Raw genomic sequence first — 25,532 nt, forward strand, 5'->3', positions numbered from 1 at the left:
TGATACTTCAGCAAAGTAGAATAGCAGGAACTCACCCAACCTGACCTGCAAAAATACACAGCTAGCATCATACGTAATTGTAAAAGATTGAGCGGTTTCCCCCTAAAATCAGGAACAGGACACAAATATCTACTCTTTCCACTTCTTTTTGGCATTGTACAAGAGGTTCTAACCTTGACAGTTAGGCAACAAAAAGAAACCAAAGTTAATCCAGATTGTAAAAGAAGTAGTAGAAGTATGTCTGTTTGCAGATGATGATGTTGTTTAAAGAAAATCCTGTGGAATCTACAAAACTATTAGATTTAATAAGCAAGTCCAGCAAGCTTGCAGAATACAGTGTTTTTAAAAAATTAGTTGTATTTCTGTACATTAGCAGTGAGCAGTCTGAACATGAAATTAAGAAAACAGTTGCATTTATAGTAGTATCCAAAAGAGTAAAATAAACGAAAGTGTAATACTTTGTACACTGTCAATTACAAAACATTGTTCAAAGAAATTAAAGAAGATCTGAATTAATGGAAAAGCATCCCATGTTCATGATTGGAAGACTCAATATTATGAAGTTGGCATTATTCCCCAAATGATCTGCACCTTTCCTGTCAAGACCCTAGTTGGGTTTTATTTTTCAGAAATTGACAAGCTGATCCAAAAATTCATATGAAAATTCAAGAGACTCTCAATAGCCAAAACAATCTTGTAGAAGAACAAATTGAGAGGACCCACATTTCCCCGTTTCAAAACTTACTACAAAACTATAATGATCAACATAGTGTGTTACTGGCATGAGGCTAGATATAGATTAATAGGATGGAATTGAGTGCCCAGAAGTAAAGTTTATGGCCAGTGATTTTTCACAAAGGAACTTGGACCCCTTCCTTATACCACACACAAAAATTTAGTGGAAATGGATCATAGATCTAAAAGTAAGTCCTAAAACTATAAAAATTTTTGAGGAAAACATAGTAAATCTGCATGACCTTTGGTCAGCAACCAGTTTTTTTTGGATACAATTCCAAAAGCACAAATGACAAAAGAAAAAATAGACAAATTGGAATTCATTAAAATTTAAAACTTTTGCAGTAGGGGGACTAGCTAAGTGGTAAAGCACATGCTTAGCATACATGAGGCTCTGGATTCAATCCCTGGTAGCTTTGTTAAAAAAATTTTTTTTAACTCTTGTACAGCTTAACTGTAGCGTCAGTGAAGTGTTGGAAAGCTCACAGACAGGAGAAAATATTTGCAAATTATATATCTGATAATGCACTTGTATCCAGAATATATCAAGAATTCTTGCAGCTCAACGCTAAAAAGAAAAATAGCCCAATTAAAAACTGGACAAAGCATATGAGTATACATTTCTTTGAAGGAGGTATCTGGCCAATAAGCACATGAAATGATGCTCAGTATCATTAGTCATTAGAGGAATGCAAATCTAAATCATGAGATACCACTTCTTATATATTAGGATGGGTGTAATCAAAAAAATAACAAGTGTTCATGAGTATGTGGAGAAATTGGAACCCCTCATTGCTGCTGGGAATATAAACTGGTACAGCTACTTTGGAAAATGGTTTGGCACTTCCTTAAAATGGTAAACATAGTAAACATATAATCCAGAAATATCACTCCTGTGTATATATCCAAGAGAAATGAAAATATACATCCACACAAAAACTTGTAAGCAAATATTAAAAGTAGCATTATTCATATCATAGTGGACAAAAAGTAGAAACAACCCAAATGTTCATCAGTGGATGAATGGATAAGATGTTGTTTATCCTTACAATGGAGTATTATTTGGCAGTAAAAAAGAAGTCCTGATATGTGCTACAACTTGGTTGAACCTTAAAAACATTATTCCAGGAGAAATAAATCAGTCACCAAAAAACCAAATATTGTATAATTCCATTTCTGTGCAATTTCCAGAGTAGATATGGCTTATAGAGACAAATATAGTGGTTGCCTAAGGTCTAAGGAATGAGGGTGTGACTGTTAAATGGGTACAGGGCTTCCTTTTAGGGTACAGAAATGTTCTTAAGTTAGATCATGGTGATGGTTCCATACCTCTGAATATACTTTAAAAAGCATTGAGTTTTACACTTTAAATGGTACATGAATTGTACAGTGTGTACCATACCTCAGTAAAACTGTTTAAAAACAAAATAAGTAAGTGTGACTATAATTAACATGAACCAACTAAAAGTAGGCTGTGTATTTCACAGTACAGGCTGATTAAACTGGTAATTTTTGATTCAAAAAAGAACATGTAGCAACTGCCTTAGTGAACACTAGGTTAGTTACTGTGTTGATTTATATTAGAAAGTGGCCTGAATGCTACATTAAACATAGTTTAAGTATAAATTCTATATTCAAAGTCTGACTAAACTGAGTGAATGTAGGACTAAGGACTTGTAAGTACAGCTTATGCCATGGAATGTCTGATTTTTAAAAATCAATAAACAATGAAATGACATTAAAGTATAGTACAAATGAGAATTATTGAGCTCTTTAATACTTGTTCCTAATACATTTTAATTGTTAAATCTGTATCAAAATTTGTGATTTGGTTTTAAAAGTTACTTTCTTAATAATTTATTTAATGCATAGAAGAGAATGTTGGCAAATACACCTATAATAAAGGTGTTTGTAATGATTCATAACTTAAAATATTTTGTTTAAAGTTTTTTAATATTATGTGGCAAACAATATGTCTTATATGGAAATGTTAAGGGACTGTCGTTTCAGTTTGAGTATACAAGAGAATTCATATTAAATATTTACAATATGTAATTGAAGTTAAATGTGTCTTTGCAAAATACATATTTTGGTTGTGCTGTTGACATAGTTTGGGTGATGGGGAAATCATAGAAAACTGATTGCAGTTATCATTGAGTATATTTAAAATTTGAGGGGATATCGTTTTTGGATTGTAACATGCTTTCAGTGTCTTATTTACTATTCATTGTGCCAGTGTATGTCCCGTTTTCTTATTTAGAGCACTTCTAAGTTTTTCATGATATAAATAAATGCATGTGTTGATACATTGCAGTGACATGAAGTAAATGATATGCACTTGAACTTGAGGAAGTCTTAAAAAATATACGTTATTTTTCTTTATAGTCTTATTTTTTATTATAGGTTTTTATAGTCTTATTTTTTACTGTCATAATTTTCTGTTTATTTATTAGCTACAAGAGTGGAAATAAGTACAAAGCATTGTCAACCTAGTCCAGTGCTCCTATAGTCTGAGTGTATATTCTGGGAGTCTCTGGGATGAGTCTAATGTAGTATCTTGAAACTTTTTGATCAGGACCCATATTTTTATATTGAAATCATGTTTAAACAAATATATATAAGATACAGAAATGTTTACCCTTAAGATACTGAACTATTTAACCATTACAACATACAATGCACTCTGTTTTTCAGTTCTTTTCTACTAATGCTAGTTTTGACCTATTAATTTCAAAACCCACTAAAGATTTGAAAGCTACTGTTTGTAAAATAGTACTGTCAGGATAGAATTATGAATTCAGATACATTCTTTTTGAGTTTTCCCTCCTAATGACCTTTTAAAAATGTTTGTTTTGTGTCTGGAGAAAACAGATACTAGGAGGGCAAACAAGATTCTCAAATGAGATTTGGTGTTTAAGGTATCTTTTTGTCTGAGTTGAGTTGTCTATGAACCAGTGCTATAGTGTAATAAGAACCGATATGTTTGAATGATCAAAGAAATATTCCCCCTGGTAATTATGTTTAAAGTTAACCTATAAATTTAAACAAAACTCCATCAAAAATATGGATAAAAACCACTCAAAGCATATTTTTATATTCATTTTGCTTTTATACTTTTGTGGAGTTAAATATCCTGATTTGAAGTTTTAAAATATTTTAATTGTATTTAACGAATTTATATTATCTGTTATTAACATTTGTCTTTGACTTTGGATCTGTGCTTTTAATATTGAATGGGGAAAAATTTTTGTGCAAATGTTTCACCAAATATTTTTGCAGGGACACTTAGTCGGTCTGGATGAACCAGCTTCGGGAGCTGGGCAAGAAGCTCTGCTTAAACAAGAGCAAGCAAAAATCATTCGATTCGAGAGACAAGCAGAAGAGTTCCTCAATGCAGTCTTTTATAGAAAAGGTTGGTTCTAGTGAAGAATGACATTTAGCATCTGCTTGTCTTGTATTTATCTCTTTAATTTCAGTGTCATTTTTAAAAAGAGTTACTTTTAAAAATATTTTTCTTTATAGATTATATACTTTATAATTCTCTATATTCCTTTGGTCGAATTAAATTTGAAATAGCCTTGTTTTCTAAAGTTTTTTAAATTATTAAAATTAAAGAAAAATTTACTATTACATAATAAAACTTTCCCACATACATTTGAGGTAACTTATTTAATAGCTTTACCTCTTATATTTTTCAATTTATCTTTCTCCATGAAACTTTTGTAGGTTTCTTTTATATTTCTTTTCTCTATCCACAAAGCATAATTGCTATCAACCAGGACCTTTGGGAAGCTTCCCTTCATGTTCATCGTAGTGAAGTCTTTACCTTCAAGAAAATTCTTTCCTAATGAATTTATAGTCCTTAGTTATGCCAATCCTCTAGTTCCAAGATGGAGGGTACTATGATAGGTGCTAAAAAAATTTTCTACAAACTCCTGATAATGCTGAATATCCCTGCTTAATCTTCAGCAGACTCATTGATTCCACTTTCTTTAATGTTTCTTCCTATGTTCTTGTTTATGCCTCTCATTCCTCTGGAAATTCCCTCCCTCCTTCTGAAGTTTGAAGGGTAATTTTTGCCTGTACATTAGTTAAAAGTCTGATAAATGCAGATTCTAATAGGTTGATTACAGTTGGGAGACCAGCTGAGCTTCTGCTTAATGTGATCGATATTTTCAAATGGGAATATAAGGTAAAGTATCATAAAATTAAGGAATGCACAAGAATTTTCTTTTCAGAGGCACTTTTTTCCCTTCCATCAGATCCCTAGGTAGAATTAAATCTTTTAGTACCTCTTCACTTTTCTTTTGTATCCTTTAATACCCTCTGATCTAAAGCTCCCAGCTGAGACTTCCATGCTCGCCATATCACTTCCATAAAATACCCTGATTTCAAAAGTCTGTTCAAAATAGTTTTATGAACAGTTGATTGTTTTAAATTAATTCACATGTATACTTTAGAGTATAAATGATTGCTAGATCTGTTTCTGTCAGTTTATTAACTAAATACAGTATCTTCCCAGCTCTTCTGCTGCTCTTCTTTAGGATGTGTACTGAGTCATGGGTCTAATGCTGCAGGAAACTTGATTATCTGGAGAGGAACTCCTCTTCCTAATTTACGTAGAAGAACCACTTTTCATTTACTCTTTGCTTAGGGGGAGTTAATGAGGTTAATCACAGCAGATTCCTGAGGAGAATTTCAACCTGCTTCTCTGCTAGTGCCATCTCTTTGTCATGTAGGGATAACTTAGGTTAATGTTCCTACAGGTTTTCTTACTTAGAAATTAAATTTGGGGGCACATGACTTTCGTGGGGAGAATTCTTACCTTGAAATCAATCTTAGGATAGACTTTGAGAGATGAGAATCCTCTGAAATTGTATGTAAAATTTGTGTATTTGTCTGTATACTGGCATATGATGCTCAGAAAAAGAACTGTTGCTTTGCAATTGGAAGTTCCCCCTTTATGTATTAATATTGTTATTTGTAGATATTTTATTAACCCTCTTGGAAATGTCTAAAAGATAGACATTACTAGTCTTCAAATTAACACCAAAAATGTTCAGTATCCATAGAGATGACAGGCAGTTTAATCTGAAGGGAATATTTTGTTTTTAATAAAAAATTAAGATATTTCAATTTATTGGTCTTTTGTTGCCAAGTATTGCAAATTGTGTATTTTAAATAATTGAATGTGAAAAGGTTATATGTAGCTAGGTGGAAACATAGATGCAATAAGAGCAGGCTTTTGTGGTATAGACTCCATAATAAATTCCTCTTTAAGAACGGTGTGCCTTCTATAACTGTCATGATCATTACTTTTCAGCTTGCTTTGTCACTTGTGTCAGAAAATTTGACACTTTTCTAAAAGTTAGGTTTGCATTTTTAAAACATACAGGTGGCTATGATGTAGCATTTACATGTTTTTCTTACTTTTAATTTTGACCCGATTTGTTTTTTTATTTGACTCAGTTGTGCATGTTTCCCCTAAGCGTGACAAGGTTTATAGATGTAGTGTTTTAAGTAAATAAAAGAATGAAATGTGCTTAAGAAACTTTCAAAAGATGTAGAAATTCAAATGGCAGAGATGTGATCGGATCATAAACATGAATTGTGTTGCATAATTGTGTAAGTTATTCAACAAAGAGGCAAAAGACACTGCAAGCATTTAAAACTCAGTGGTAGGAATTCATGATCTTTATCCTAAAATCTCTGACTCTTCACAAAACTCTTTAATTGTATTTACTAGTCTAGTTAAATAGAGACATTCTATAAATGAATTCATATTGCTTCCTATTTGGAAGTATTCTTTTTTTATGTATTACATACTCCAGCATTTTAGGGGGTAAAAAGATACAGGGATGTATTAAAACTTGAAATTATATAGTCTTTCATTTGGCGGGTTATAAGCTGTGTAAGAAAAAAAAATGGATGTAACATAGGAAGTTAAATGATTATGAATAAGAAAACCCAGTGGGTAGAGAGATTGAAAAAAGGAATATCTGACTAAAATGTTTATTAAAACATTCAAGGAACCATGGTTTGCGATTGTAGTAACTTGTGAACCTTACCTACTGAATACCTTTATTCCTAAACCATCTAGCATACTCATGGTCTCTATTTATAGAGAGGCAACTTAGGGTTAAAAATACTTCTTAGTAGAACAGAAATGTTATTATTGGTAGAGCCAACCTCAAACTCCAAAAAATTAAATAAAATTTAATTTGTCCTTCAGAAAAAAAAAATTGTTCTTGGGAGTCTTGTGTGATTTTAATGATGTTTGTTTTTTGTGATATTAACAGTAATTAGTCAGTTTTCCTTTAAATTTATAAATCAAAGTTCCTTACAACTCCAAAATATTATGAGTAAAGTAATTGACCTTCTATAGTTAATATTTAAAAGACCAAGGAAGCTGAGATTTTCTGAGATCCGTCTTCTAAAGCCTCAAGAGTGTGGTAGGGAAGTATAATGGTCACAGGTGGAGCATTAAGATCAGGGGGAGAGTTTTAGTCAGGGGTCTGTCACCAACCATCTGTACAGATTTGAAGAGGTTCTTACTCTTCAAACTATTTGCTAATTGATTGATCCATTTATTACTCAACTAATATGAATTTATACTTTACACCAAGATTAGGTGCTTCGTGTATAGGGGTAATCTCTGCTATCAAAAAGCTTTTAGTCTCCCTGATAGTGTGTTAATGACAGAGATGTGATGGGATATGTTTATACAAAACATTTTCCCTTTTATTTTACCTTCAAGGTCCCTTCCAGTACTGAAAGTTCTATGAGTTAATGAATTCATATTGTCTTTATTTTTAAATTAACATTGATTAGAAATTGATAACTTAGATGTGTATTTCATTACTTCCCTGTTTATTGTGTTTAATGTTGGCAGAGTGTATGTAAAGAACTTGTGGGAAAATACAGTCTTAGGCTTTAGAGATTTGCCATTTAAACTCCTGACCCAGGAGTTCTGAGAATATGGTCCCCTGACCAGCAGCATCTGGAAACTTGTTGTAAACGCCAGTTCTTGAGCTCACCCTAGAACTGCTGAATCAGTAACTCCGGGGATAGGACCCAGCAATCTGTTTTTATAAGCCCTCAAAGTGATTTTGATTAACATTGAAGTGTGACTACTATTGCCCTAGTCTATCATAGATCTTAATATTAATTATCTCCTTTTGTAATCTTGGTATGCTTTCAGTCTTTAACAGCAAATTAAGCCCTCATGAACTGAGCATTCCATTCTTCAGTAATTTAGGAAGAGATGGCTCAGGAAAAATCTAGGGGAGACCAGATGTGATCTATAGGTGGTAAACAGGGGAGTAATTATTTTCATAAAAGAAGGGTTTTGGGATTTCTGTATCAGGTAAGTGACTGTTGCCCATAAGATAAAATATTTGTTATCCCTTTATTTGACTTCATAATCGAGGGCGGGGATGGTGTTTAGGAATAATTTTATTAAAATTATATTTTTAAAAATCTGCAACTTTTATAAGCCTAGAGATTAAAAATATAAGAGGGAATACTATTTTTAGGATACTGCATTTTAAGAGAAAAATAAAATGAAATTCTGTTTGCTTGAAAGCTGTCTCTTTTTAGTACATTGTCCCACTTTAAAAGTAAATAAATCTTTGTTTACAGACAGTCCCTGGGTCTCCGACCCCAATATCCCCCTAGTGGCCCGTGAGATCATGCAGCGAATGATCCAACAATTTGCTGCTGAATATACCTCAAAAAATAGCTCTACTCAGGACCCCAGCCAGCCCAATAGCACAAAGAACCAAAGCCTGCCGAAAGCATCTCCAGTCACCACCTCTCCCACGGCTGCAACTACTCAGAACCCTGTGCTCAGCAAACTTCTCATGGCTGACCAAGACTCACCTCTGGACCTTACTGTCAGAAAGTCTCAGTCAGAACCTAGCGAACAAGGTATGGTTTGATGTCAAGATATCTCCTCTGTCCAATAAGTATACTTTTAATTTGGGGAGAAAAAAATTATTGGCAAGTAGGGCACCAGTAACACTAATAGGATAAAAGCTAATGTGATTCTTAAATTATTCCTGACTTTGCGGTGATAGAGAAGTACAAATAAAGTAGTGACCTTACCCATCAGTAGTTCATAGTTACATGATTGAACCAGGAAAGTTAGGTGGTTACAGTTGTTACTTGATATTTATGTAAGCATTTTACACTTTCCAAAGCATTGTCATATCCATTGTTTTTAAAAGCCCTTTGAAAGTTAACTTTTCCCCCTTATCCATCAGTGTTTAGGATCAGCACCTATCTGAGAAATAAATATGTCTTGTTAGATAAAAGAAGGTATACTCTGCAAATAAGATCATAAGGCCAAAATATGTGTTATTTGCATTTTTAAAAAAGAAACTCACGGGGTTAGAAATAATGAGACAACAGTAGACACACTTCAGGTTATTAACTGTAGTCAGTATTTTATAAATATACAAATACATACATGCACTATATTACAAACTAATTAGGGTATTTTCAAAAGGTAATCTGTTAGTGAGGAGGATCCTAGTTAAGTGAAGAGGTTTAGAGGGTATCAGTTTTGCTAAGCATATACTTCTTGAGTATTTTAAAAGTTATTCTCTTAAGATTAAATATTACAGTTTTGTGATCTCATTTTACCTTTAATTTCACAAAAATGAAGTGAGCATTTCAACTCTGCCACTCTGAACCACTACAGATTATTAATTGATGAATTAATTGGTGATGTCTGTACTAATGAGATTTTATTGCCATAGAAATCTCCTAAGAGTGGATTTATTGGTGAGAAATATGTTTTTATATTGCAAAGTAAATAAGTTTAATTCTTATAAGAAACTCTGAAATGACTTTATTTTGCTTATTGTAAGTGTATGAAGGAATGACACTTAATGGACTGGCTTTAGTTGCTTATTAAAGAATATTTTTTTGAATAGTTTTCGTTTGCCTTAACTCTCTGTGTAGTGAATAGCAGTCAAAATCTCTTAAGTTCTGAAAGTGGGGATATAGCTTAGTGGTAGAGGGCATGCTTAGCATATCTGAAGTCCTGGGTTCAATCCCCAGTGCCTCCATCAGAAAAAAAAAACCCTCTAAGTTCTGAGAGATCTCTTAGCAGGAGGCCTCCTAGTTGTCCAATGTTCATATTGATTAGTATATCTTTGGTTACCATGTTTGTAAAGTTGTTCTCTTCTATTTTATTGAGGATTGTTTTCTTTACCACAGATTGGTAGCTTTCATTAAAAATCTGTTTGCTTTAAATATTGCATTACAAGCTTCAGTTTTACAGTAGAATAACAGCATAGAGGTTGTATCTAAAATATTAATGATGGAGGTTAACATACAAAGATACAAGTTTATTTAGTCTAATTTAACTTCTTATAGCTAGTGTTATGCTTGAGGTATGTTGTGTTGACAGCGTGGTCTTACCAAGAGAAATTTGAACCAGACGATAAGAGTATAGTATAGATTTCAAATGAACCAAAAATTTTAAAATAGTATTTCCCAATGAATTTTAATATGTTTTCAACTTAAATCACAGTATTTTTCAGGGTAGATTTAAGTTATGTTGCCTGTTTGATTAGACAGGCCTAGGAAATAATAACTGTCTCTGGTTGGAAATATTTTAAACAGTGCATTTGCTTGTTAGGTATCTAGTTGGGTTAGGTGTCTAAAAGGATACTTGGTTCTATAAGATTACAATTATATTTTTAGAAACATTAGTGACTCTAAAGGACAACAGTTACTCTGTATGAGTGTGGGCTTTTTTTGGTTTATGAACTCAGTTGCATATTTATTTCTCACAGCCTGAAATAGAGAGTTACAGTGTCCCAAATGGGTTTTATATTGGAGTGGTTTTTAACATAACTAGGTAGCCGGCTTCTCTGCTAGCCAACTGAATATCAAAGGCATTGAATGTTACCTTGCTCTGTTAATTTTGGACAGAATGGCAGCTTTGAAAGTTATCTAGACTTTGAATTTTCTTTTCTAGACTTGTGTATGAGGGGAAAAAAATCTTTCGGGGGAGAAGAAATGTTCTAATAACATGAATTTGTTATTTGGTCTAGCTTCAGTTTAAAAAAAAAAGGTTACCCTGCAAGGCTCCTTTCAGTATCAAGATGTTTCATTTTTCTTTCTTTCCTTAAACTTTGCCTTTATAAATATCAACAAGTCGATTTTGAAGCCCTGCTGATTTTTCCCAAAAGGTTGAATCCAAATTTAGTTTTTTGCAGATGTATCCAAAGAGTAATTAGGACACATGCAAATTATAAACAGTTAACAACTGATTCATCTTACATACTGTCTTATATAGTATATATGTTTACTATAACCATATAAACTTGTTTACAAAATATTTTTGTATTAAAATTTTCTAAATCCAACTCTCACATACTCTTAGTGTTTCAGGTAGACCTACTAGCTCTTGAGAAATTTGATTTTTATAATTTGTCTGACATTGTGGCATTGAAAACTCATGCTTTGATCAAGGTAAACTTGAGTAAATGACATAGTTCTGTTGCAGAACCTCATACTATGTAAACTGCCATTTCTAGTATCTCACTATATCTTAATATCTTTAGTGTTATGCTCTACCTTTTCTTTTGCCTTATTAATAAAATATTTAACCCTTGGAGATATTAGATATACGAGACTTTGCTAAATTTATGTCACTTCAGAAGAAAAAATATCCTGATCCTATTAATGAATTGGTTTCATAACTCAAAATATATGGCTAATTTTATCTGCTTAGTTGACTAGGCCTACTGCATTGTCATTTTTAGCCTATTCAGTTCATATTTGCTCCCAGTTTTTAATATCCTCAGGTGTTTCTTTGTGTCTCTACAGACGGTGTACTTGATCTATCCACTAAGAAAAGTCCATGTGCTGGCAGCACTTCCCTGAGCCATTCTCCAGGCTGCTCCAGTACTCAAGGGAACGGGTAAGGGAAAATATTTGTGGCCTTCCACAGTTTTATAGGAGACAGTTTATCAGATACTGAGTCCAATCTCCCTTGTATGTTTTAAAACTTAATTTTTCAGAGTAACACTCTTATTGGTGGGCCTTTAGTGAAGTTACGTTTAGTCTATCAATCAAGTAAAAGCACAGTCTGTGAAATCTAGAGTTGACTAGTATAGGTCAGTTTTGCCAGTTTAGTACAAATAGTAAGTAATCAGGAATATGGCAGGAATGTCTTTGGGCCTTTTGTTGTTGAGTATTTGGGAGTGTGAAACCCAACTTAAATAATTTCAGAGTTCAGATGTAAAGGCAATATTATGTGTGCTGAGGTTGTTGAATGAGAATTGGGTTCTGGTATGTAACTTGGTATCTCTAATGGAGTTGGGGCTGTTCGCTTTTTTCTTGTTTGTTTTGGTTTTGTTTTGTTTGCTGATTTGAACTGCAGTTTTAACTCTGTGGCAGTTCAGAAAATAATTGTGTGTATTTTTTGTTTTGAATTGGATAAGACTGGTTGTAGATGTTGGTAGATAACCGTCTTATGCTGCCAAGACATTACATGCTCAGTTTTGATAACTCTTAGACTAAAGTGAATTTTCTGTTTACCTAGTTTTTTATAAGTGTAAGAATTGTCTAATTCTCTGTCCATGTGTACATAGTAATCATTTTTAGAGGTCAGGTAGTAATGAATATACTTAGATGCCATATTGGGAAGGCATTTCCATAAAACTGTGTTGTGACCAAAAATCGGCTTCATCTAGATATGAAAAATAACTTTAGTAAATTAATTAATATTTAGGTTTATTTAGTTTTTAGAATGTCAACATGGGGAAGTAGTTTAGATATTTAAGGAGTAAGTAGACACTAAATGGATTAACCTTATTCAACTTAATCTTAATTTCCTTCAAATTGAAGGATTCCTTCACTGATTTCTAAAATGCTCCTTTATTTTCTCTAAAATTCCATCATCTTCCTTTTTCTCTCATCCTATATTAGGTCTAGAATAACTTATTAATTTAATCTATTTTGCATAGTTTGCTAATCTTTTTTTTCTTAAGTGCTTTTTTTCACCATAGTTCAAACTAGATATAATTCATCATGATCCCAAATCATTGGGTCCATTTAGGTATCAAAAAACTTGAGTTGCGTAATCAAGGGCACATGTAGGAGAAACCTAAGTGCTGTTTGCAATAATGAATCCCTTGCATAAGATTCACTTTAAACTTGACCACCAGGTCCATGTATTAAAGGGTTGAAATTGTTGGATTTGTCCATCTGAATGGAAAGTAAATATTTTCCTTGTGGTAGTGTTTTCTGGAAGACAAAAGCATGGGTAGTACTGTCCATGTTTTAGTTGAATTGTTATCCATATTATGTTACTTACTGATAAAAGCAAAATCCCTATAGACCTTTGGAAAACATAGCTGGTTTATCATTATTTCTGCAAAGTTCCACTTTTGTGCCTAGTTACCGTAATTATTCCCCTTGGGCATGCTTTAGCAGTTGTCAGTTTTACCCATTGATAATCTTTATAGTGAAAATGAAAACTTAGGAATTAACTTTGTGCAAGTAGTTGATTTTTTAAACATTATTAAAAAGCTATCTGCTTAAAATTTCAAAATTGATATTTGGTATTTTAAGAAGAAAAGCTTTTTTTTAACTGAAGAACTCTGCTAAAAATCGTTTATATACCTCTGACAGTAATTACTTTGAGTAGAACTTAAACAATGTTTTGGGGGAAACAAAGGGCAGATTCTTTAAAGCTTGGATGATTTCAAATGGAAAATCAGTGGTACTCATGTATCTGCAACTAATGTTTTAAAATGAAGAACTGTGGTAAGTTATAATTCTTCGATGGGTGTTTTGGTTTGGGTTTTTTCTCCCCCTTGGGGCTGGTAGCCAAATCTTTTTTTCCTAAGCAAAATAAGATGTTATTTGGTGTTGTTTGATTTTTTTTATAATGAACATCAACTTGTTTGTGGGATAAATGAGCGATTATCTATGGGTTCCATCCACCAATGTAAAGTGTTCCAATTTTATAGCTGGTTGTCATGAATGTTGTCTATGTTGCATTAAAATAAATAATTTGGCTTACTCTTTTATTACTGTACTTGTTTAGTGGTAACGTCACATTGGTAACACAATTCTTTGTAGATCTACGGAGACTTGATGATTACTTTGTAATTAATAATTAAGGTGCTATTTTCAAACAGTTGCGCGAAACTTTTTCTCCGAAAATTTGTGAACCCAACCAGAGACCAGCTGACAGGTTTAATTTTTCTTTGCCCAAAAGCTTCTGGGTTTTTTTTTTTTCTTTTTTCCTTTTTCCTTTTTTTTTTCTTTTTTTGTGAACAAGTTTAAAACTAACTGCTGAGACCTTTTTTTTTTTAATTTTAGAGAAAAAATAAATAAATAACACAAAGTGATGTTACCCAAGCAAGGCCTTCTAATAAAGGAGTGGTCCCCTCACCCATCCCTCCCTACCTGTGCAAGTCCTGCTCACATCAGTTTCCTTCCATCCAATTAGGCGACCTGGGAGACCCAGCCAGTACCGCCCAGACGGACTTCGGAGTGGTGATGGGGTACCTCCAAGAAGCTTACAGGATGGAACCAGGGAAGGTTTTGGACACTCCACATCACTCAAAGTTCCATTGGCTCGATCCCTGCAGATTAGTGAAGAACTACTGAGCAGAAACCAATTGTCCACAGCTGCCAGCCTTGGGCCATCTGGATTACAGAATCATGGACAACACTTAATATTATCCAGGGAAGCCTCTTGGGCAAAACCGCATTATGAGTTCAACCTCAGCCGTATGAAGTTCAGGGGAAATGGTGCACTCAACAACATCAGTGACCTTCCTTTTCTTGCAGAAAACTCTGCCTTTCCAAAAATGGCACTTCAAGCAAAACAAGATGGGAAAAAGGATGTGAGCCATTCATCTCCTGTAGATTTAAAGATACCACAAGTTCGAGGAATGGATCTTTCTTGGGAATCTCGCACTGGTGATCAGTACAGCTATAGCTCTTTGGTAATGGGTTCACAAACGGAGAGCGCGCTTAGTAAAAAATTAAGGGCTATTCTTCCAAAACAAAATAGAAAAAGCATGTTAGACGCTGGACCCGATTCTTGGGGCTCAGATGCTGAGCAGTCTACCTCTGGACAGCCATATCCCACATCGGATCAAGAAGGAGACCCTGGCTCCAAGCAGCCTCGGAAGAAAAGAGGGCGTTACAGACAGTACAACAGTGAGATACTGGAGGAAGCAATCTCAGTGGTTATGAGTGGAAAAATGAGTGTTTCCAAAGCTCAGAGTATTTATGGGATTCCCCACAGTACACTGGAGTACAAAGTAAAAGAGAGGCTGGGCACTTTGAAAAACCCTCCAAAGAAAAAGATGAAATTAATGAGGTCGGAGGGGCCAGATGTTTCTGTAAAGATTGAATTAGATCCCCAGGGAGAGGCAGCACAAAGTGCAAATGAATCAAAAAACGAGTAGGAATACTGTAGAGTGCCAATTACTGTACAACTGGGTGAGCACTACTGCATTGTTCAGCTGTCATTACTTGCACCTAACTCCATTTACTGTGACACTTGTTCCTTTGCAGAATTTGCATTGACTTGTGTGTACAGAGGTGAAAGGTGCATTCTGAATGTTGCATATTTTTAAATTTTCATGTGCAGTATGGCTCAATATATTGTTTGGCCTTTTGCATGTTTCTCTACAAGAGAGAATTGAGTTACCTCACAGAGAACAGATACATGGAAGTGGACTCCTTGCCTGTAGAGCCTGCATGATTTTCTTTCTGTTTCTTAAGTTATATTTGCCTTTATTTTTAAAAGAAGGAAAAAAGGAAGAAAAAGCCCCCTTTTAGAAACCACCTCTATCATATTGGGAGCTTTATCATTGCAAATTGGGAAGCCGTCTTACAAAATTATTCACATTTTTTTCTTCTGAGATTCAACTCATTGGAGGATTAAAGAAACTAAGAACAATGAACCTTTGAATTTAAGAAATTTGATAAATAATTATTTGAGTCGATTAACATTTTATGATTTTCTTCTCACTATTCAATCTACTTAACAAATTAGCAATCTATTTAGTGCTCACCCAGAGGGAGAGGAGGTGGAAAATGTGCACACACTACCTTCAGAAATGCTTCAGTTAATTACTTTGTAACACTACCTTTGCTGTAATTTCAGTTGGGATTTTCTAAGGGTAGAATTGGTCTCACCAACAAGTGAGGATATAGCCTTATCTCATGGAGGACGAGCTCCGTTCTTACTCAGGAGCAGTCAGGGTACATTACATAAAACAGTAGAGGATGCCTCATTTTAGCAAACTAAGTTTCTTTATATTCTTAAATCCATTTACAGATTTGATCATGTGCTAGCTAATAACCGAATGTCATTGCAGCAACTAGTTTAAAATATCCAAGATCTGTTATTGGGGGATGAGAGAAATAGGGGGAAAATGTGTATAAATAATTATAATATTGCAAAAGTGGTATCTAAATTTTATAGCCTCAGTAGTCTGCTCAAATATCCACATAAATGAAGAGTCTATGTTTGTGGCAAGAGAAAAAACCGCAACCCCAAAGTAACCTAATATGATTTAGGTTGCGTTTCAGTTCTGACAGAAATTCAATCAGAAATCAGGCTTATTAGAGATTTCTTTTTTAACTAATCCAGATACTAGTACAAGGGTCGGGAGTGGAGTTTTTTAGTTTTTATTTAATTTGTTTCTTTGAACTTTTTTTTTGTTTGCATCCTACATAATATCCCCTTCGTAACTTGTTCTGATATTTAACTCATTTTTATGGCTGTTTAGCACACAGTTCAGGATCTTTCAGATCGTGTTTGTATAAGCACTCCTTGAAGAACATCTGAACTTTTTTTTTGAGGTGGGCTTTTAAAGTTACAGTAACAAGGTTTGGGATGTTTATTTTCTCTACTTCTTTTGTGAGAATAGCAGATAAATAAAAGCCCACAAAATTTAATTTTGCATTGTGACCAAATTAAAATGACTGTGCAAAACAAAATCCACCCCACATACACCCTGTATTCTAATCTACTGAGAAAAGTTGGTCAGGTCCTTCTAAATGTTTAACCAAAGCAAACAAAATCATTGGAGTTTTTCTGTAAAATTCAGATTTGGAGCGTTGGTTAAATTGAGGCTGATGATTTCTGATGGATACTAACAGTTTGAGGAGAAGTAGGTCCAGATAGTCCCAAGGCATTAATTCTTGCCTGAAAACTTTGGAGCAGTTAATTAAAGGTTGAGGATAGTTTTCCCTCAGCAACTTATGTGTTCAAAGGTTAGGCACACCATTGCTGTTATTAAAATACACACACTGCTCATTCTTGACATAGCCTGGGCTTGGGTTCCTCTTTTGGTTTGGTTATTTTGTGTAGCAGTTTAATCAGTGGATGACTGAGCCTGTTTCCTCTTAGCTTTCTAGTCTTCTCAACAGAAAAAACAGTTTAAGTTCAGAGCAGTATATGACTCTGCAATATTTTCTAGCCTAGCTGGAAGTTGCAATAAAAATACTTTATGAAATGTATGGTTTTCATCTGCAGTTGAAGGAAGTTGTAGAAATGTTGCTAAAAGCAAATGGCTAAGCTTATGAAGGAACGCCTCCTTTGTTCCACACTCGGTAATTTGTCACACACAATTAATTGCAGCCACGGTGCCTTTTTGCATGATATCTAGGAGTATTCAGTAGCCTAGGATTGCTGCAAAAAGGTCCTTTGAGCAATTAATTTGTGCTTGTTTTTATCCTCTCTCAGAAAGACATCATTAAGGCCCATTTAAAAATCTGGCCCTAAAAGTTCAACTTTTGTAGAGTTTTACTGTTCAGAGAGGTTTTTAATCCTATGTGGTAGTTTATAAAGTGATGTATGAGTTGAGTTATGTAAATTTTGTCATTGTAGTGTACATGGAGTGATCATTTTACTAACATAAATATTTTCTATGTGTGTTTCAGTGGATGACAATCGAGCAGCAGAAGAATGGTGTGCCTACCCTTTAATGCTGCAGTTTAAATAAGAGAACTTGTATTGTGTCATTTCAGATTGTAGGCTGAGAGTTGTAAATAGTGAAAATTTGAGTACTTCTATTATTTGTTTTGGTTAGAAAGTGAATTTAAAAAACAAACCAAACTCTAAACTTTCTCAGATTAAAAGTCCTGAGACCTGAAGATTGTAATATTCATGTCTGTGAAGCTTTTAAAGATTACACTTGAGATCAGTCATGACTTGATATTCAGGTAAATTTTCTTTTCCAAGAAGCTTTTGAATAAGCATATTTCCTCCAAAGGTCGGTCGGTCTCTCTGTCTCTCTTTTTTTTTTTTTCTTTTTTGAGTGTAGATTATTTTAAAGCACTAATTGCATTACACTGGTAACTGCAATATAAAATAGCCATTATTGTTTTGTGAAGCATGGTTGAAATTAGATAGTGGTCCCTTTTAAATTTCATGAGCCTCTCAAAAAAAAAAACTTAAAAAAATACAGAAAGCTGCTGAATATTTCAAAAGATATATATTTTACCTTATTGTAGGTTTTGTAAAGTTAGTTTGTAATATTCAGGTGCACTTTTAATGTTAAATTTTGTGTTCAGAGTTCCATTATACCATGTGTTTCTTAGACGTGGCTCATCACATGGCTGGCTGTCAGTCTTGGTGCCGCAGTGATCCCGCGATATTTGATTTCTCTCTTGATTTGCCACTATTCTGTATTGGCACTTTCAGTGTAGATATTCTAGTTTGGGGATGTCCTCGTAAATGTGTAATAGAGATTGGTCTATTCGCATGCTTAATTTCTGCTAATCAGAGTTTTGCATGGTCCAGACAACAGTTGACCATTTTTATGGTATGGGAAAGTATAGTTCACAACTATCTTTGTCACAAAAGCCTTTTCTCCTTTCATTTTCCAGTAGGCCGATGATGACATTACTCGAACTATTTGATATTACTCAAACTAACGTTAGGAGATAATGTATTTAAAATCAGTTTCTGCATTTTTTTCTGAGAGAACATGGAAGTTATAGAGTAGTTAAGTAAGCTATGGCACTATAAAATCAACACTAATTCTGTGGAAGAGTATCTAGTTGATATTTTTATCATTAACCTTCATCATGCTTGACAGTAATGTATTATATTACTTTGATTAGTAGGCTTACAAGTGACTCTGAACTCTGTGATGAGCTATACACTTTTTTCTGTTCCCCAAATACCATGAAGGACAAGGTCTCTCTCTTTCAGGAAAAAATAATTTATATTTGTGTATAATACATTTTAATATTAAGTTTGTTGTTATTCTGAAGTTTAGATGTTGCTTGATAAACCTTTGCTGCAGCAGATCATGGATATGAGTAAGGCTTTGTGTGATGATAGGGGTCCTTATGTGAAGTTAATTACTGTTCAGTTCTGGTGAGCAAGCTCAACAAGTGTGAAGTGTGTATTAGCTTTATTTGGTACACTTTTACTTTACAATATTGAAGTGCTTTTAGAACTCTGGTTATCTTATATAAACCATTACCTCAACTAATTGGCATTTCCATTCCCCAACATTTTATCTGAGCTATATATAAGATGAGCTATATGGGATCGGATAGTAAAACAGTAAGGCACAATGAGAAGTTTAGTTCCAAATTTTCTGGAGAGAACTCTAAATTAGACTGAAAATGACTACCTGCAAAGGCCCACGTCGTAACTACCTTCTGTCATTAGGCTGTACGCAGCAGCCTCGGAGCTGCTCGTGACCTGTGTGTTCTCCCCTTGCCCCAAGGAAGCACATGGTGCGAGGCTTGGTTCTAAGCCTTTGTGATTCTCTTATTTTCACTGACTGATAATAGTGAAGCTTGGATTCAGTTAGTTTTTTTTATGAAACAAATTAATGGGTCAGCCCAGTGTCAGAACCTGAAATTATTTTGAGTATGGTTACAGCAGATATATGATAGCTCGGTATCATTTTCTTTAACAGCTATCATCCCTGTAGATTTCTTTTTTAAACTACATAGTTTTACTTGCATAATTATTCTTTCTTTAACTAAATGCCAGAGGTTCTTTTCATGTGAACCACCCTTTCCTGTATATTCAGGTTGCTGTCATTGGTGATGGAATATGGCAATAGACTGAATTGCTCCACTGAATCTTTTATAGGAGACATTAAAAGTTATAGGTTAAACTTTGACCTTCATGAAGACATCAAAGATTGTTTTCCTTGTTACCTTTCCATTATAATTAGGTTTTCATTAATCTGTGATCAGGCCAGTGTTATTTAAAAAAACTTAATGGCTTTAACTAAACAGCCCTTTGTAGGCTTTATTAAGCTATATAGGGATTTTTCAAAAATTAGTTGCTTTCAAGCTTTACTGAAAAGGAAAACAGTATAATCATGGTACAAGGAATGCAGACCTTCAAAGTCTTCTTAGTTTTTTTTGGATACATTCTGTCCTTGAGACTTGAGTAGGATTTGTGAACATGGTGACTGAAGGAAGAATAGAGGAAATTCTCTGCATAGTCTCTGTCTCTTATTCCCAAATAAACTTGCAGTTGCCTTTTAAAGAAGCAGACATTAGCCCTGTAGCTGTGTGCCCTAAGTGTTTTGAAGGAGATTGGGGGAGGGGGGTAGGAAATAGGATGGGGAAACTATGTAAACTTGAGAAAAGGCTAAAGATTCTGCCCTACAATACTGAAAATGAGTCACAGGATAGATAACATGGTAAAGCTGGGCCATCTTCATTTGATAGAAAAATATTTTACAGATTGTTTGAAAAGTGAATCAAGGCTAATTAATATTGGATTGACAAACAATACAACATGAGTTAATTCTGCAGCTATTTGGGGGGTAATTTTAAGGTTTCCAGTTCATTTAAAGCTATGTCAATAAAAGCTGAAAAGCAAGCACTTTTAGTTAATCATAGATTTATTGGATGTAGCAAATATTAAATATTATAATATTTAATCTTTATTGTTTGAATATGAAAATAAACTCTTTACTCCATCTTGGACTGTCATTGAACAGGCTCAAGATGATCTTTTCAACACTGGAAATGACCCTACACACATACCAAAAAAATCGAAAGCAGTAAGAGATATTTGAAGATCCATACCTCTTAGACTTCTTAGATTTGTCTTGGGAAAGAATTTATGAACCTATAACCAGTATTAGTGCAGTCCTGGGTTCCTTGTTCTGCATAATTGCACCCTTTCTCAGGTATGTCCTGAAAACAAATTTTAAAATAATCTCTTTAGAGATTAGATTCTCAGTGGATAGTGTGTAAGGGGACTGGGGGAGGGAGGGCGGGAGGGTGAGACACAGGACACTGACACAGTAGAGCAGGGATTTTTAACATTCAATAGCCAAATAGAATTTCAATCTAGAATATTTTTACCCCCTCAGACTGAGCTGAACAACATCTTTTATTTGGTAAATACCTGGTGCTACACTCCTTAAAGTCTTTTCTTTCATCCAGGTGACTTTTCCTGCTTGGTGGAAGGTTATATAGTAAACTTTACTGTCACTAGGAAAGCACTTGTCTGAAATGTTTAAAGTACTAGAAAAGGGATAATCCAGCACTTTTTCTGTTACAACACTAAAGTCTTAATTTATCTTCAGAGTCTTAGGTACTGTAAGTTTTAGGATGATTATTTAAAAATAAAAAACATAGTACATAATATGGGGTCAGATCACATTTATATAAATAATTCTTGTCTTATTTTTTAAAAAGACAATAACATTTTGTACCTTTCAAGCAATTCCAAGTGATTGCCTCATTTTCCCCATTTCATAAAGCATTTCAGGCTAAGAATTTGGAGTTTGAGAGGAGGTGAGGGGGAAGTTCCCCAAAATGAAAAATTGTGTCAGACCATTTTAGAAAAATAAATCACTAGGAACATGGGTAGGGATTCTCTCTCCCTTTAAGTCTTCAGGGAATGAGCAGTATTTAGAATCTTTGGCTGAAATTCAAGCCTTTTTACTGTGTAAATTTTTAATATTAATTCACTGACATGCTTTTTACATCAGAGGACTGAAAATGGATCTTAATGTTTTTAAGTTGTGGAAGGGTATATTTCTAAAATGAGGGGGGGATAATTAACTAGGTTAGTATACCAGCATTAGTAAGTTTAAGGAATTTTAGTATGTAATAGCAAAGTGTTTGATTAAAAGTCTAATCCTATATTGCTAGTCGAAATTAGTAACATTCTGATCTAGGAAAGATATAGTCATTGGATATTGATATGCTGTGCTGTCAGAAAATCAGACTAAGATAGAAACTTATATCTGACTCCCACATGTTGCTTGTTCTGATGGGATGTATACTTTACAGCAGCTTATTGCTGCTTTGAGAAGAAATGTATAAACTATACATTTGGAGTGTTTGCGTATAATTCTTTATAACCTCCACTTTAAACTGTCAGACATTGGTATTTTATCAGTCCACGCTGTTAAATAAAGCTAATGTTGTTAGGAATCCAACTTGTACACACTGTTTAAAAACCCTCAGGGACAGTTTACACACTATTCTCACTCAATTCAGGTACTTTGATGCTATTCTTAAACCTAACAGTGACTTGTATTTTTCTGTTTTGCTTTTATTTTGATGTGCTGGTAGCACATCCTTGATGAATGTCAACTTAAAAACTCAGTTCAGGTATCCAGGTATAACTCAGCCAAACAGATTTTAAAGCTGCATATAACTCTCCAGCACACGGTGCCTCACACTCTTATAGTGGCATTCTATATATTCAGTTATTACTACTGAGCAGATAATAGGGGGGGTTCCTGTTAACAGTGTCTTTAAAAGGACAAAATGTGCATAAATGTGTAGCCAGCACATGTAACACACACACACAATTAAACTATATATTTTTAAATGCCACTAATAGCCAGCACAATTAAATGACATTCCTTGCTGCTTCTGTAAACTATAACAGAGGCAGTTCTTCCTCAATGTGGCTCTTGCTTCTTCACCATACTACTACTACTAAATTCAAGCACTGGTCCTTGGGTGTCTGACCTCTACATTCTAGTTTATGCAATGTCTTTAGAGATTTCTGTGCACTGGCCACTGTGATGGAACCATTGGGCCAGGAGTGCTCTGAGTTTATTAGTAGTGACTCTGCCAAAGTTGGTGTTTTAACATGAGTATGTAAATGTCAAAAAAAAAAAAAAAAACCTAGCAGAGGTCTAGGGCTACGTATCAGCAGACAATTTTGTCAGTTTATTTTGTAGCCTGAAAGTCCTCAATGACAAGTTTCTTCTGATGTGAAGTTCTAATTCCAGTGTTTTAGCCCTTTGCATCTTTAATGTTAAGACTTGTCTGCCAGAGGTCTTTATTCTTTAAAACTTTTGTTTTCTGCAGTACTATCTGTGGTTAACAAAATTGATTATTCCTCTGCTTTAATATTTGATATCTTACATCTAAAAGGACTTCTCCATATATAAAACCCATAGCCTTTGAAGATACGGAAAAATGGCATCTTTCAGATTTCTAGAAGTTCAAGTGTCATGCAGCAAAACAGGAACCCCCTTTACTCTTATGGACCTCATTTCAAAATACTGTTTACAGTTTGACGGAATTGTATAATTTAATATTTCTCTTGTACTGTAGTTTATATTTATTTACAGATTTTTTTTTGTACTGTGTGATTTGAACTTTTTGTTCCTTGCTATGATCAATGTTTATGTAGTAGAGCACTTATGATCACAAATTAAGTTTTTTGGTTTGATTGCACTACATGAAATTTTTTAATGCAGTTCTGATTTTTGACTGGACTAAAATAAGCTGTGTCTTAATGTATGTGATGAGTACTTAAAATTTTAATCCATGTGGTCCCCCCCTTTTTTTTTTTTGGCATTGTATGTCAGACGCGCTAGTTCTTTCGTGCATGTGTAAAATTTAATGGTTCCATTGTATTATTTGACCATGACATTTTGGAGAAACATTCCCAGCTGTAATGTTGTGTATGGTAGTTCTCACTGGATGCTAGACTTTTCAAAACCACTATTCTTCTAATAAATTTTGTTGTGAAAACTGTTTTAAAAGCTTGGTTTCTACTTCTTAAGATTATAATGCTTTAAAAAAAATCCACAAAAGGGGTAAGATTTCAAAGTGTACTCTAAATGCACATGGTTATCAAAGTTTCTAATTTATAAGTTTTTTCCAGATGAAATCTCTTAGATGACTAGAAATTGCCACTTTAAAATTACACTTAAGTATTTGGATTTGGTATTGTCTTGTAACTCTGTGCCTTTGCTAATTTGATACTCCTCTACCTCAGTTTTCTTTATTGGATTATTCACTTTTAAGTATTTTCAGTAAAACAAGATACATTGATATGTTCATAATACCTGCTTGCTGGACTTAATTTTTCATGATTTTCTTGGAGTAAAGCTTTATTCTGGGACTGCTTGCTAAGAATAATAATGATTTACTAATTTTTGTTTGCTCTTTTCTTGAGGCATAAGTATGAAAGCAATACTGTCAATCAATTCAGGTTATAGTAATTCTGATTCTTGGGAGGTGGTATTTCTTTTTGCCAGGACAAGCAACAGCACATCTGTACTGTGCCTTTTAGCAAATAGGTGTATAAAAAAGTTTTGTATTATAAGGTGATTTCTATTGTTGAAGTGGTTAGAGGGGAACAGCTGAATTACAGTGATAAAGATCAGAAATGATGAGCAAAATGTTTTAGAAAGCTGCTTTTTCAAGCTCATGATAATTCGTGTAACTATTGTAAGCTGGTTGAAGTGATTTCTGATCATTTCTAATGGCATTTTATATTTTTAAATGATGCTGTTATTGGTAGTTGGTCTAGATTATCTTTCAGTTAATATTTTTGGCTTTATTTCTTTGGCTGTCTTACTTTTCTGCCTTTTGGCCTGATGTTTATAAAATTGGAAATTTTTGTTGGTACTACAGGCTTGTTCTTTGGCTTCATTTGTTCCCCTTACTTGGTTATCCCATGTGTCTAGAACATTTTTCTGGAAACCTGATTATTATTTCTTTGTAAATTTCAAAGCGGTAACTGTGTGTTTCTTGTCATTATACATTCTAAACTGGTGGCCAGATCAGTGTAATAGGATTACAGTCTAGCATCTCATAAGTGAATTTATTTTAGTGATCCTATCTTCAGATTGATGTTTAGCTCTTCAATTATGACCTAATCTTTAAAAAGGGCTTGTTTCTTCTAATCCAAACTTTTCTTCTCTGATTCTGCTGATACTTTGGAATTAATTCAGGAACTCATAGGAATTAGGGAGATTGCATAAGGGAAATGGAATGAGAAAAAGTGGAAAATGGTATTGCTTTCTGGCACTTCCTGAGTTGTGCACTTACTTTTTTTCACCACTGTATTCAAATGTAAAACATACAGCCAAGTCATGTGATGTTAGATTTTGTAGCTGAAATGAATGAAATCCTTTTTTTTTAAACAGGAAGTATTTGTTAAGTAACATAAAAGATAATTTTTTGTATTCAGAGTGTTGTCCTGAATGCCTCTTAGGCTTTATTTCAACTCTGCATTTGTTAAAAATGTGATTTTTCTATTAAATGTGAGATAAACACAGTATAGTTATATCTGTTCAAACATTGAGAAGTACAGTAGCAACCTTTTATTGGATAGTCAGTTCTTATAAACCCTAGGTCTTATCTTTTCATTGCAGCATTTTCCAAAGGGGGAAAAAAATAGGTCTGAATGTCATTTTCGATATCTTTTATTTAAAACAAGTCCATTTTGTTAAGTTTTTATTACAAATGTATGAATGTGATGTTAGTTTTGTGAAAATTAGCTTCAGCAGTTACTTTTTATTGTGATTAATTTTAAAGTAATTCATAAA

The 25,532-nt window shown here is 33.8% G+C and overlaps 1 protein-coding gene across 8 annotated transcripts in view; it reads left to right on the forward strand.

Moving 5' to 3' along the window:
• The window catches only part of LCOR (ligand dependent nuclear receptor corepressor), a 110,884-nt gene that overhangs the window by 61,071 nt on the left and 24,281 nt on the right, over positions 1–25,532 (forward strand). For 5 of the 8 annotated variants that reach the window (XM_072971705.1, XM_072971703.1, XM_072971707.1 and 2 more), the window contains 3 exons: positions 4,015–4,147; positions 8,377–8,664; positions 11,581–11,674. In XM_072971705.1, coding sequence (XP_072827806.1) covers positions 8,427–8,664; positions 11,581–11,674 — 332 coding nt within the window. In that variant the 5' untranslated portion in view covers positions 4,015–4,147; positions 8,377–8,426. Of the gene's footprint in view, positions 1–4,014; positions 4,148–8,376; positions 8,665–11,580; positions 11,675–14,215; positions 23,731–25,532 lie in introns of those variants that run through there. The other 3 variants (XM_072971709.1, XM_006210572.4, XM_072971708.1) reach the window with 2 other exon arrangements.

The sequence above is a fragment of the Vicugna pacos genome, chromosome 11, assembly GCF_048564905.1.
Source record: "Vicugna pacos chromosome 11, VicPac4, whole genome shotgun sequence".
Lineage (NCBI taxonomy): Eukaryota > Metazoa > Chordata > Mammalia > Artiodactyla > Camelidae > Vicugna > Vicugna pacos.